Here is a 13,965-nt window from a genome sequence, read left to right on the forward strand (position 1 = left end):
CAGGGTGATGAACGAGGCCAGTGCCTCGGGGATGTCTGCATCAAGCATCCTCACAAGCGAGGATGAAAACGCTCAAGGCAGCAAGCACTTGAGGAAGCGACCAAAAAAAGGTATCAGAACGCTCAGAAAATTGACTCAGATGGAACATAAAATGCCCTGAAGAGAAACAAGTGAAGTGCAGATGAAACCTTGTCCAGCAAAGCCAAGCTACACAAAGCTGCAGATGGATGACAGGAACATCAGCAGAAGGATGCAGCTAACCTCACGCCAAATTCTGCAAAACACGCTTTCCAAGGCACTTTTCCTCAGCAGTAAGCACAAACTGCAGAGCTTAACACACCTACAGGGGCCTGTGCTGCCCAGGCAGGTGAAGGGTGAACAGCAGAGCTTTCCATAAAGGTCTGCTGTTCAAGGACACAGCCCACAATAAAAGGGAGCTGGGGTACCAGAGTATTAACTTAGAACCAGTAAGGGGAGCTGAGACAAAGCCAAAAAGAGAACAGATCGTTAAAGCTTAAAAAGATCTTCTGCAGCTTCCTAATGCTTCATGTCCCTGTAGTTTGGTAATGTTACAGTACATTAAAAATCCGCTGTCAAAGGATTTGAGAAAAAAGTGGATTGCCCAGGAAAAAGGGAAGTTTTGGGGAGGGGCTGGAAACCCAGGGAGTTTCTAAGGGAGTATTAAAATATGAAAAAGATGTGCAAGTGCTGATGTTCTGAGGAAGTTGTGACAGTCAAAGAGAAATATGTAAAGACTATAAACACTACAGAAGATTTTTTTTTTCTTTTTAAAGATGAATCAATAATACTGTCAATAAAGGAACAAAGGACTGAACCTGAAAGGATTGAAGAAGATTGCAAAGACTTTCCCCAGCTCTACAGATCTTTAAAACCAGCCAAATGATCTGAAAAAAGATCAAGGAAACATCCCTGAAAGGTCATAAAAATACATTACAGGTGGGCAGAAGACACACATGCTTTTGAGAAGAATGTGTCCACTAAAACAAGGGAAGTACTAAGGCCAAAACTCCAAACCACACAAACGGTAGCTCCCTCAAATCTAGAAATAACAGCTTAAATTACTATGGAGTGTTAAAAAAAATCCAGCAGGTTTCTTACAAGGAGCACTACTGATGCATCACAGGTCTGTCTTCCAAATGAACCACAAAGGTCAGACTTATTTTAAAAAGGTTCTAAAAAAATTTAAGAGTGGGTGAAAGTACACCTTCAGTGATGTTACTTAAGGATCCTGGGCAAGACAGGAAGTGTTTTTCATTTAAAACTCATTTTCCAAAATCATTTGTGGAACAGACTGAGCTAACTGGCCACTTGATCAAGTTTCATTTCTGTGCCAGAGGCAGGAGCAGTTTGGAGAGGCACAGCTGACACCCAGCTAGAATGAAAAGGCAGATACCCATTCATGCTGTACCCCCATGGAGCACAGGTAAGTTCTACTAGAATACTGCCTAACACATCTGCACATATTAATATATTCCTTAATCCACCTGCACCTATTAATAGAGTCCTGCTGACACGCCCAAGCTTTCGTACTGCTCTGAGGAGTGTCAGCACAGAGCAGCTTCTGGGCACAGGAATATTGCTATCTGATCATCACAGGCAGCCTCTACACGACACAGAGAGGGAAAAAGAAAAACCAAAACCAGACAACCCCACAAAACACTTATTTCCTGCTTTAGGGATATCACTTCTACTTCAGAGGATGAACACAGTGAATGAGATATTTATTTAGAGCTTACCAGAAAGTAAGCCAATTATTCAGAACAAATCCTCATGAATCAACAGAAGAGAAAGCCAGATGTGCTTATTCAGCCAGCATGGGAGGTACAGGCAAGTCCAGGTGCAGATGGGAGCCTACAGCACTGACTATATATAGTTACCATTTCCATTTTTGCTCCTCTTCTTTTTTCGGCTTCTTTTTTTTGTCCACTTCAGGTACTTTCTTATCTTTGCTCTTGACTTTCTTCGCTTTGCTGTCCTGCAAAATGAGTAAGCATCTGTTAGAACAAGCTACTGTATTTCCCCTTCCCCTGAAAAGATGTGTTAAAACTAAAAGGCTCTCTCTCGGGGTATATAACAGCTGAATTCTTGTGGTTTCACCACACAAATGTGCTCTTAGATCATCCCATTAAGCCAAAGTCTGCTGATGGCCCCACTCAAGTTTTCAGGCAAATTCTTTTACTTTACACTGGGGGCATGCTAAATGCACACAGCCAGTTATCACCTGATAAGGGGCAAGTCTGGGCCATGGGAACAGAACTGTGGTGTTACAGAACCTCCTCCCTGGCCTGCACTGCTGCGTCTGGTCTGGCAAATGCTACAGAGCACAACCACCATAGTCAGGTGGCCTCTGGGATTATCCTGGTGGATGCTCAGCGTAGAGACACTTCCTCTGAAGGGAAACAATCAACCCTCTTGCCTGGAGGTGCTGCAACATGTGTCTCATAAGGATGTCTTTGATAAATGTTTGTAGTTTGTCAGTCTCAAATTATGGCTAACCTTTTCCAAGTCCCTCTCCAAAGAAATTTCCACCTAGGTTCCATCTAAATGCTTTAAGCTTCCTTCTAGCATTTAATCTCTTTTTCATCTCCCCTGCCTGTGAACCCTGCCACATCATCTGTGCAATTACCACACGTTGTGAGCAAGGCTCCCCTGCTCCCTGCCAGCTCCTTAACAGGACTGTGAATTGCCTGGCAGTTCATGTCCCGGAGACATCTTCTCCACCCATTGTTTTAAGGGTAGGAAAGAAAGTTTCCCTGACTTTTTATACATTACAGTTCCTATCTGCACCATGGGTGGGGATCTGCCACGCAGCTCTGTTCCAGACAGAATCAGATTCCCCCTGCTCTGCATAATCCCACACCAAATAGCCTGGCTTTTCTTGATCATAGAAATAAACTCGTCTGTCACATTACCTCTTCCTCCTCTTGTTTCCTTTTCTTCGCTTTCTTGATGTCTTCTGTTTTGATTTTCTTGGGTTTGTAGTCAGCACTAAGAACAAAAAGACTTGCTGATGAAATCCATCATTTTCCAGTACAAATAAAGAGAAGTCATAGATGTACAAAGTTTCTGTGCACAAGCTTGCAGCATAGCTGGCATTTTTAATTTCTAAAGAATGCAATTTATACCCTGCTCTCTCAGAAGACTCAATAATCCCAATCCAGCACAGAAGTCTACGAAACCTACAAGATGTTATTATCAATACCTCTCCACAAGTTTCACTGCTGAAGCAAACATCTTCCTTGATGAAGAATCGATTCAAAAGCATTAGCAGCCATGCAGTGATTCCAAGGGATGGGATAAATGGGTAAATCTTATTGGCATGTTCAGTCCCAACTCTCTTTCCAGTCATCAGTCTGGGAGCTTGGCCACAAGGTTCACTTTTTGCAACCCCCACTAGTTCAAACAATAGTGAAATTGAGTACTGGCAAATTACATAAACACAAATCTCATTTCCAGTGAGGTTGGAAAAGACCTCTGAGATCATCCAGTCCAACCTGTGATTCAACACCACCTTGTCCACCGGACCAGGACACTGAGTGCCACTTTCAGTCTTCCCTTAAACACCTCCAGGGACAGTGACTCCCCCACCTCCCCGGGCAGCCCATCCCAATGTCTAATCACCCTTTCTGTGAAGAAATTCCTCCTAATGTCCAACCTAAACCTCCCCTGGCACAGCTTAAGACCATGTCCTCTTGTCCTATCCCTTGTTCCCTGGGAGCAGAGCCTGCCCCCTCCTGTCAGGGGGTTCTGGAGAGTGATAAGGTCACCTCTGAGCTCTCTCTTCTCCAGGCTGAGCCCCTCTAGCTGCTCCTCATGGGACCTGTGCTCCAGACCCTTCCCCAGTCTGGACTTGCTCCCCAGTCGATGTCCTTCATGAATGGAGGTGCCCAGAACTTGAGGTGCCCCTCACCAGTGCCCAGTAAAGGGGCAGAATCACCTCCCTGCTCCTGCTGGCCACACTATTCCTGATACAGGCCAGGTGCCATTGGCCTTCTTGGCCACCTGGGCTCATGTTCAGCTGCAGTGGACCACCATTCCCAGGGCCTTTTCTGCTGGGCACTTTCCAGCAACTCTGCCCCCAGCCTGGAGCACTGCAGAGGGTCGTGGTCAAAGTGTCACAGCTGGCACTTGGTCTTGTTGAATGTCACGCTGGTGGTCTCAGCCCATTGATCCAGCCTGTCTAGATCCTTCTGCAGGGCTTTCCCACCCTCCAGCAGATCAACACTCCCACCCAGCTCGGTGTTAGCCACAAATTCATTAATGGTAGACTCAATCCCTGCATCTAGATCATCAGGAAAGATATTAAACAGGACTGGGCTGAACACTGACTCCTGGGGAACGCCACTAGCGATGGTGCAACACCATCCCTCACAACTCTCTAAACCTGGATTGTCCAGCCAGCTCTTAACCCAGTGAAGAGTGCACTTGCCCAAGCTGGGGGCTGATGGCTGAAAAGGAGGAGACACGAGGACGCTGTGGAAGGTTTCAGAGGCTCTGGAGAATTCCAGGCAGACAACAGGCAGATCACCTGATTATAAGAGGGATTTGGGTTGGTCAGGCAGGCCTTGCCTTTCCTATACCCACACTGCCTGGGTCTGATCCCCTGGCTGTCCTGTGGGTGCTGTGTGATCACACTCAGGATGATCTGCTCCATAACCTTGTTGGGCACTGAGGTCAGGGTGACAGGCCTGGAGCTCCTTGGGTATCCACAAGAAGGTGTCACACCGGCACCTCAAGTCATCTGGGACCTCCCTGGTGAATCAGAACTGGATAAATGATGGAGACCAACTTACAGAGCTCTTCCACCAGTTCCCTCAGCACACCTGGATGGATCCCATCCAGTTCCATAGACTCCTGGACATCTAAGGAGCTCAGCAGGTCACTGATTATTTCCTCCTGGATTGCAGGGGGTACATTCTGCTCCCCATCCCTCTCTACCAGCTCAGGGAGCCAGCTGCCCTCAGGATAACCACTCCTGCTGTTGAAGACTGATACTGAAAAGGCATTAAATACCTCAGCCTTCTCCTTGTCTTTGATAACATATTCCCTCTGGTATCCAATAAAGAATGAAAGTTTTCCTTGGGCCTCCTTTTGTTATTAGCTTATTTATAAAAGCACTTATTACCCTTTACAGAAGTGGCCAGATTAAGTTCTAACTGAGCTTTTGCCTCTCTAATTTTCTTTCTACATGACCTAAACAGATCCTTAAGCAGCTTTGGAGTGGCCTACCCCTTTTTCCAAAGGTGACAGACTCTTTTTCTTTGAGTTCCCATCAAAGTTCCCTGCTCAGCCAGGCTGGTCTTCTTCCCTGCTGGCTCATCTCCTGACACAAGGAAACAAGCTGCTCCTGTGCCTTCAAGATTTCTTTCTTAAAGTTTGTCCAGCCTTCCTCAGCCCCTTTGTTTCTAAGGGCTGTTTCCTAAGGGACACTCTGAACAGGCCAAAGTCTGCCTTTTGGAAGTCCAGGGTAGAGGGCTTCTTGATACCCCTCCTCCACCAAGTATTGAAAACTCCATCATTTCCTGATTGTTAGTTATGCCCACAACAGCCTCCAACCACCACATCTCCCATCTGCCCTTCTGTTCATAAACAGCAGGTCCAGCAGGTACTACCCCTAGAAGGCCACAGCTGTCCTTACCAGCTGAGACAGAAAGTTCTTTTCCACACACTCCAGGAACCTCCCAGCCTGCCTCCTCTCTGCTGTGTTGAGTTTCCAGGAGCTATCCGGCAGGTTAAAGTCTCCCACAAGAACAAGGGCTGGCAATGGTGAAACGTCAGCCAGCCACTCGCAGCATAGCTCATCCACCTCCTCATCCTGGTTGGGTGGTCTGGAACAAGACTCCCAGCAGGATACCTGCCTTACCAGCCTTCCCCTTGATGCTCATCCATAGGCACTCAACCTTACTGTCACTATTCTTGAGCTCTATACACACAAAACACTCCCTAATGTACAGAAACACCCCAGTCCTTAATCTTTCCATTGCAGACGTGAGAGGGGAGGTCATACAAAGCTAGCAGAAGGCAGCAAGTGATTACACAAAAGAAAAGATGTCCCACCCATGTCTCTTGGAAACTGAGACACAGAGGGATGGAGTGCCACCACGGTGAAACCCTTCCAACCCTTTCACTCCTCACTGCTAGTAAGGACAAACTTCCTGAAGAGCTGGAGGGGCACAGAGGCAGATCAGTGAGATGGAACTGAGCTTGTATTTCAGTGGGTTCCTGCATCAGGCAAACGTCAGGGGAGTTTCTCTTTGAGACAACAACCCCCAGCGTAACTTATGGCACACTGAGACTCCAGGCAAACCTCCCCTGCCTCCAAACACGCTGACAGTGCATTTTCTGCCTCCTGTGCAGTCATTTCCTTGCCCAACTGAAACCACTGCAGCCACTTAGCTACGTTAATACCTCACGTGCTCACATTTCTGTTTTACAGTCTTCATCAGTCTTTACCTGCCTTCTGGGGTTTCTCTATTTACTAGTTCTGCAACATTTCCCAGCACCATCTGTGGAGGCAGGTAATGGCATTTTGCCTTGCACAGCACAAACACCATCCCTGCCCTGCTCAGAGAACTCAAAACAGCATAAGGAGCCCGGTCTCAGACCTCCAGTACCCATCTCAAGAAGTCTGTGCTGATCACTTGAAGTCCCACCTGCTCCCTCAGTGTTCTCCTTTTAAAACCAAGGGCAAACATCCAAGTCACCAGCACCCACGGTACTTACTCGTCATCCTCTCGAGGTCTCTTCAGGGGTTTGGAGTCCTCTTTAGGAGGTGCATAAAACCCATCATCATCTGGTTCATCTTTAATACGTGGTGGACTGCAGAAAGAAGCAAAGAAACACAGTTCTACTTTCAGAGAAGAAGCTTCTCGGAAACCAGCAACAACTAAGTTCTAAGAAATAATCATCTGTAAAATGGGCATGTCTTCCACAGAACGTGCTGCCATCACAAGGCCCCAAAGACTTGAGATGTGTCATTTCCTGAATACCCACAGACAGTGTAAGAAGAGCCATTCAATGTCTACACATTTGCCATTTTCTCAAGCAACATCAAGTTCAATTTCAACAGCTCACAGCTCATTTTGTTTCTCTGAGGTTTTGAGTAAAAACAACTGTAGCTTCCAGCACTTTCAAATACACTTAAAATCTGAAATGCCTGCGTGGAGTCAAATGCAGGATGTTACTTAGTTTCAACTCAATACCCTTATTGAGCCTTCTAAGAGAGAAAAAGATTATCAACTAAACAAAGATTTGAAAGCTATTCCCCGGAATATTTTGCCAACTAAATATTGAGGCATGTGAAAACCAGAAAAGGAAACAAAGATTTGGCAAAGTTAAACAGATCAGGCTCTTTTTCACTGTCCAAACTGCAGGAAGCAAACAATCCTGTCCTTTTCAACAGACCACAAAGTTAGGCTTGATATTTTCAGCCATAACGTCCCAAGACATTAGCAATAAGAAAAAAAAAAAATAAAAGAGTACAGTGCAAGAGAGACTATTCTGTTAGACAAACTCATTATTTCTAGATTTCACAGAAGCATTTCACTAATGTTCATAAAGAAAATGATGCCTCAAAGAGTCCAAAATTACATTTTGAAGTACTTAGTGCCATCTTGGGCTTCCTTATTCATGTCCCACCAACAATTTCTGTATCGAACTGACTCAGTTTCCAAGCCAACATGGGGATTTTGCAATCAGATGAAGTAGGAGTTAAAATAAGCAGCATTCAGCTTTGTAGAACACAGTCAGCAGGAGACATTAGGGAGTCTCATGTTAGCTGGCAGTGTGTCCATGAAGCAGAACAAGCAGTTTGCTCCTTCACAGCTCTAAAGCCACTGCAGTGCTGGAAGATGCAGCTCAGGGGAGATAAAAACAAGCTGCTCTACGAAGCCATTTCTGTTGCATCGCCTGGAACTGACTAAGACACAAGTCTGCAGCACAGAGACAGTTGAAAAACATCCATGGAAAAAAAGGTAATCGCCCCACTTGATATATTCTCCCTTTCAGGCAGAAATGCAGAACTACTGTAAAGTCACTAGGAATTTTATCTATTTTAACAGTGAAATATTGCACAATGTTTTGTAATGGAAGAAATAAAGTGTGAATCTGTGAAAAGAAAGGAGCTGTATGATCAAGCTGAACCTTGACTTGCATTGTTTCCAAGACTGTAACGCTGCTTATCGTACCAAGTCTTAAGGAAGAAAATAAAAACCATCTGAGTGAGGATATTTTTCTCTGCAGAATTTGGAAAAGATATTTCAGCAGGGGAAAAGAAGAAAGTAATTACTTTATTCTTAGCTAGCAATTGGCCCTGAAGAAGGCACAAATGCAATGGCTCCTCCAGGCTTTCTCAAACACATGAAAAAATGCTCTTGGACCTATGGAGGATTCAGCTATCTTAATATGAGAGCATCCAACATCCCTGGTGAGATTAGCACATCATGCAATTCTGCCGAGCAGCAGAGGCTAGAGAGAGTTATTAACTGTCTGCTACACACCATGGAAGAGCCGAATGTCACTGCTTTCGACTTCCAGAGCATTCCCCAAAGGGCCTGGAGATGGCGCCTCTGCCCCGCGCCAAGCCCGGCTCCTTCCTCTGCATCTTTAACTAAGAGCAGGGAAACGAAACAGATGGAAGGGCTCGTGCCAAAAGGGCACACTCAAAACAAACAGAGAACACATAAAAGGCACGGGCCAGGCAGGTGCCTTCTCCCAACCCCTCTGTATCCACAGAACATGGTGAGACTGGAAAGGTTTTGTTTGTTTTGGTTTTTAAGTGGACTCATAAACTGAAAGGATTCATAAAGTGTTGCTCTTGACTAACAGAGATGGATGCAAGCATCCACCACGCCACACACCTTCAGTAAGTCAGTGGACTGGACTTAGCAGCTTAAAACATCCAATGGCTGCACTGTAAACAAGTCACAAGAGATCTTGTTTGACTATTAAGAAAAGGTACTCTTCTATCAATTGCTCACTTCAGGTTTTTAATAAGACTACTTAGCGATGACTGATACAACACTCAAGTCCAGGAGGTTCTATTATAAGCAGGAATTCAGTACTAGAGTAGGACATCTATGCATTTCCTGAAGGTACTTCTGGTTTTACACATCACTCCTGTCACTCCTCTGCAAAGGCTTCAGGCTGCAGTCACAATCCAGGAGAGACACACAGAGGCTATCTGGACTGGCTTTGCTGGGTCCTGTCTCCAGCAGACTGTCTGCAGGGTTCAATTTTACAACAGAGGTTCTTTCAAATCCAGCTACCAGTGTTCCCATAGTCCAGTCTGTCCTCAGCAGAATCCAGCTCCTGAATATTTAGACAAACCCAGCAAGTGCAGGCAGACACCAGGTATTCCACAATTCCCATCTCCAGTTACTGGGTAAGCAGATCCACCCATTCTCATAATTGAGAAGAACTGAGTATCTTCTGAAGGGCTTAATAGGGCTCCAATTTCTTCTCAAGATCAAATGTGAGAATTCAAACACTGAGCACCTATGAAAAGTCACGCTACAGCTTTTTCCAAATCATAGACCTGATTTCTTACCTGGAGAAACCATTTTCCTTTTCCTTCTTTATTTTTATATCACCAGAAGATGACTTCATCTGAAAAACATAAAAAGTAGGAGACGATCAGCATTTTCCAAAATACAGAGTATTTAACTTGCAGAAGGAACTGTGACTATCTCCATCCCCTGTAGTCACTAGCGACCTACATGACTGAAAGGCAACATTTTCTGCAAGTCTTAGTCAATTCAGTATTTTTGGCCCTCCAATTTCCTCAGCAAATTGGAATTAAGCATACACTTTGTTCTTGCATGGACTGAATGTGATGACTGATTTTTCTCCCTTGTCTCTGAACTCAAGCTTGGCAAAGTGAAATGTAATGGGAGAAAATGTGGAGCCAGCGGACACAGCTCCACGGTGGAACTGTTTCTATTCACGTACCTGCAGATAAAGCCCTCATGAGTTCATGTCTAGCACTCCACAAGCAAAGTGTCTGCATTAGCATTGGGATAATTCTCTCCAAGTTGATAAAAACTCGAAGTACAAGCTACATCTAACCCACTGAGTTTGTACTATTCCGCATTATAAGCCAGACCCATCCTCTTGTCTCTCCCATAGGAGACACCCACCTTCTCTTCCTTTCTCTTCTCCTTGTCTTTATCTTTGTGTTTGTCTTTGTGTTTCTCTGAGCTGCCATCTTTGTGTTTGGTTTTCTCCTTGTCTTTGTGTTTCTTTTCCGAGGAATCTTTGTGCTCACTGCAAGACAAGAGAGTGTGTTTGCAGAGGAGAACACAAGGAGATTTGACTAATACAATTTCCAGTGGTAAAGAATCACAGGTTTTGATGATTACAAACCCTAAAAATAAGGGATCACCTTAACAGGAAGATCCACCACAGTCTCCTGTCAGGCATGACCCATTCTCCTTGGGAGGAAGAAGAACAGGAGGGATACCACAAAATCCCAAGCCTCCACTTCAGGAAACCCATCAGCCTGGATTGCTGGGGAAATCCACAGTTGCTACACTTAAAGCTCAACACTTTGGGATGAATTCCCACTGTCTCTGCTTTTCCTCTTTTCCTAGTCCACATGAAAGGTCACTGGAACAGAGCCGCCAGCCCCGTCAATGCCCGTGTCAGCTTTTGCTCAGACAACAGTTTGTCATTGTAGCAGCTCTCATCTCTGGAACTTAAAGAGAAAACCGCTGATCTCTATTATTCCCAAACAGATGGGAAAACCAGAGCAAACAGGATATGTGATGTCCTTGTGTTTATGCAAAGTCAAACAGAAAAGGCAGGAATAATGCTGCAGTCCTCAGCTGGAGCTGTTGATGCCATCACAGCGAGCCCAGCTTTGCTGAAACAGCTCCATCCTGCGAGGCAAGAACCCAACAAAGGTGTTTCCAAGTGAGAGTCTGTCTGTAACTACTCTGGTGTTATGAATAGCAGTATTCAGAGTTTAAATACCTAGAATCTTTAGTCAGAACACAGGAGAAAACACATACAAGGAGAAGAAAATCAACCTTTATTATTCCTTTTCTACCCACTTCTGATTTCTGAGACATTAGGATAAACTTCTATCACATTTTCAACTCTTTCTTATCAACTAGAAAGACACATGGCTGTTTTCAAATGAAAATGAGGTTTTTCATGGAATGACAAACCTTGAAGCCAAAAGTGAGGCAATAGTCTCAGGAGACTCAGAATAGAAACATCAGGAACTGGCCACAAGGATTAGCAGCAGTGGTGTGGAAGCCAAGCAACAAGCCTGGCAATTCTGCAGGCCTTCGGTACACACTTATAAGGTTGTGTGGGCTCCCTGAGGTCACCCAGAGCTTTAGCAAGTCAAAGGCATGGTGTAAATCAGCATGGATAGGCACCAAGCAAGCTGCCTTCCTCAGGGCTGGCTGTTCACACTCTCCCTTTTCAGCACTTGACTCCCATCACTGCTGTTCTCTGGGACACACTGTGCTGCTCCTTAGGATTACAAAATGCACTACAAAGCTTTACTAGAAAAAGGCACTTTCCTTATTTCAGTTATTTCAACACTCAGGTGTGAGCCCAAAGCAATCTGAGTAAACGCAGCACCGAAAAACAAGCCGGGAATGCTGGGCAAGAGCATGATTTTTAAAAATGACAGATTCTTTGAGACTTCTTTCTATCACAGAAACAGGCTGCAAAAAGGTGGATGGCTACAGAGACCTAGCAGCACATTAAGCAGTTCCCACAGTCTGTGTGTGAATAGGAGCAAGGCAATCACAGTCACAAATGCACCAACCCACACCCAGCTTACAACTGCAGGCACCAGCGTGGACAGATGGATGTGAACCCGCCAAAGGCATAAATAATTCAAACCCAGAGTAGCTTGAATAATAACACTCCAATAAATATACACTGAATAAACTGAATAAACGCACACCAGCCATGCAAGCTCAAGCAGCTAAAGCATGAAAACCCATCTCCGAAGGAAACCAGTGTATTCCCATACGGTGTGACACTAAGAGACCAGCAGCAAGAGAAAGCAGTTTCATTTTAACTCTCTTCATACAGAGCAGTGAAGGCCTATCCGAACATCAAAAGGCAACAGGCACTCTAGGAATGCCTGTAGTTAGACACACAGCACCACACGTTGCCTGTGAGCAGACTCAACAACTGCAGACTATTCTTACCCAGCAGATCATGTTATGTACAGTGTGCTCAGGACATGCGAGTACAGCCACGGAACATCCTGACACTGGAGCCTGGAAACCCACAACATGCCTGCTGCTGCTCAGATCTCTCATCCCAGGTTCTGTACCTTGTTTATTCATCAGTATTCTAAGCTCAAGACACCTATTTAATTTTCCTTTGCTCCAATCAGATTCATTGACTGTCTGAAAGCGAAAAACCCACCCATTACTAATAATTTTTAAACTCAGGAAGGTCTGGGAATTCTGACTTGATACCTTGCACTGGTATCTGTATGCCAGGTACCCCATTTGCCAAAGATTTAAGGTTGACAATTTAAAAGGTATCTCAAACTTCACTCATAATAATAACAACATTCAATACCAATAATCAATATCCAACCTCCCTCTATCAATCCAAGCTGTGGATGCCCCATCCCTGTATTCAAGGCCAGGCTGGACAAGCCCTGGATAACCTGGTTTGGTGGAAGGGGTCCCTGCCCATGGCAGGAGGTGGAATGAGATGAACCTTAAGGTCCCTTTTATCCCAAACCATTCTGTGATTCTGCAATTCTAACGTACCAAAAAACACATAACAAATGCACACAAGGCTTGTTCTTGTTCCCATCTTGTTCCTTCCAAGTCTACTTGTGTTTATTTTCTGACTCTTTCTTGTTCTTATTTGAAATTTAAATCCTATCTGAAATAAAGTGTTTTACTCAGACATTAATTTGTATCATTAAAGCATGGGACACACTGCAACCACTGGAGTTAGTGCTCTGAGGTAAAGTTCATGGCAGTGACTGTTGCTTGGGAGTTTGGAATAGCTAAAAAAAACCCCCAAAACCAAGAAACATTTTGGTTTTCCAAAGCATCATAGTCAATCTCACTAGCAGCCAAAAGCACTAGCTTTCAGTGCATGACTGGAAGAGCTCTGGGATGTACACAAAGCATGATTAAAAGCAAACTAATGGATGAAAATCTATTATCTGCAAAGCTAAGACGGAAACAGGAACAAAATCCCATTGGCCTAGAGAGGCAGAGACAATATTTGTGTGTGCTGAATGCCTACAGACTGCAGCAGGAAGAAAAAAAAGTGCTAAAACCTCAAAAAACTTAGGCTTGTTTAAGTAGAAGCTCAAATGACATCCCTCTTGATAGAGACTAAGTGGCCAGCATTGAAAAGCTGTCATGCAATCGAATCTAAATTTTTCATCATAGTTTCTCAGATTTTTCAGCATCAGAGCCAGAATCAAGAAGCCTGGCTTCCTGACTCAGCCTTAGCTGTTGGTCTTAATGTCATTTTTTTTTATCATAAGACTATCCTTCCCCTTTGCTCTGCAATGAGCAGTAAATTTCTCACCCAGGCAATGTGGGCTCAGATAACCTAAGGAAACTCTGTCTCCAGTTTCACTCTGCAGCTTCATTTTCCAAAGATCAGCACTGGTGGCTTGGCCCCGAGGTCCTGCTTGCTGCTGCTCCTGGTGACTGGAAGGAGTTCCCTAGATAAAAATCTGATACTGTGTTCTTTTCACTCCAAAGTTAAAAGAGAACATAAATTTCTTTTTCCTGTTTGTAAGTAGCCTTCTTGCCAGCCCTGTGTCCTTCCAGACACTGGAGCACAGCTCTTCAACAGCTCAGCAGAAAACTTTTGACATGTGCATCAAGGAAGGCTTGTGCCCCCCTTCTCTTGGAGGGATGGAAATCTCCATCTCCCAGAAAAGCTCCCTTGGAAATGAGCTGATAACAAAGGCCTCAAGCAACAATCCTTACA

General features: G+C 44.7%; 1 protein-coding gene across 1 annotated transcript in view; it reads right to left on the reverse strand.

Annotated features, from left to right (window-relative positions):
- The window catches only part of TOP1 (DNA topoisomerase I), a 67,252-nt gene that overhangs the window by 18,214 nt on the left and 35,073 nt on the right, over positions 1–13,965 (reverse strand). Inside the window, exons 4-8 of the mRNA XM_040079976.2 lie at positions 10,158–10,284; positions 9,569–9,627; positions 6,745–6,840; positions 2,934–3,009; positions 1,899–1,996 (exon numbers count right to left, since the gene is read on the reverse strand). Coding sequence (XP_039935910.1) covers positions 1,899–1,996; positions 2,934–3,009; positions 6,745–6,840; positions 9,569–9,627; positions 10,158–10,284 — 456 coding nt within the window. The remainder of the gene's footprint in view (positions 1–1,898; positions 1,997–2,933; positions 3,010–6,744; positions 6,841–9,568; positions 9,628–10,157; positions 10,285–13,965) is intronic.

Source organism: Hirundo rustica, chromosome 16, assembly GCF_015227805.2.
Source record: "Hirundo rustica isolate bHirRus1 chromosome 16, bHirRus1.pri.v3, whole genome shotgun sequence".
Classification (NCBI taxonomy): Eukaryota; Metazoa; Chordata; class Aves; order Passeriformes; family Hirundinidae; genus Hirundo; species Hirundo rustica.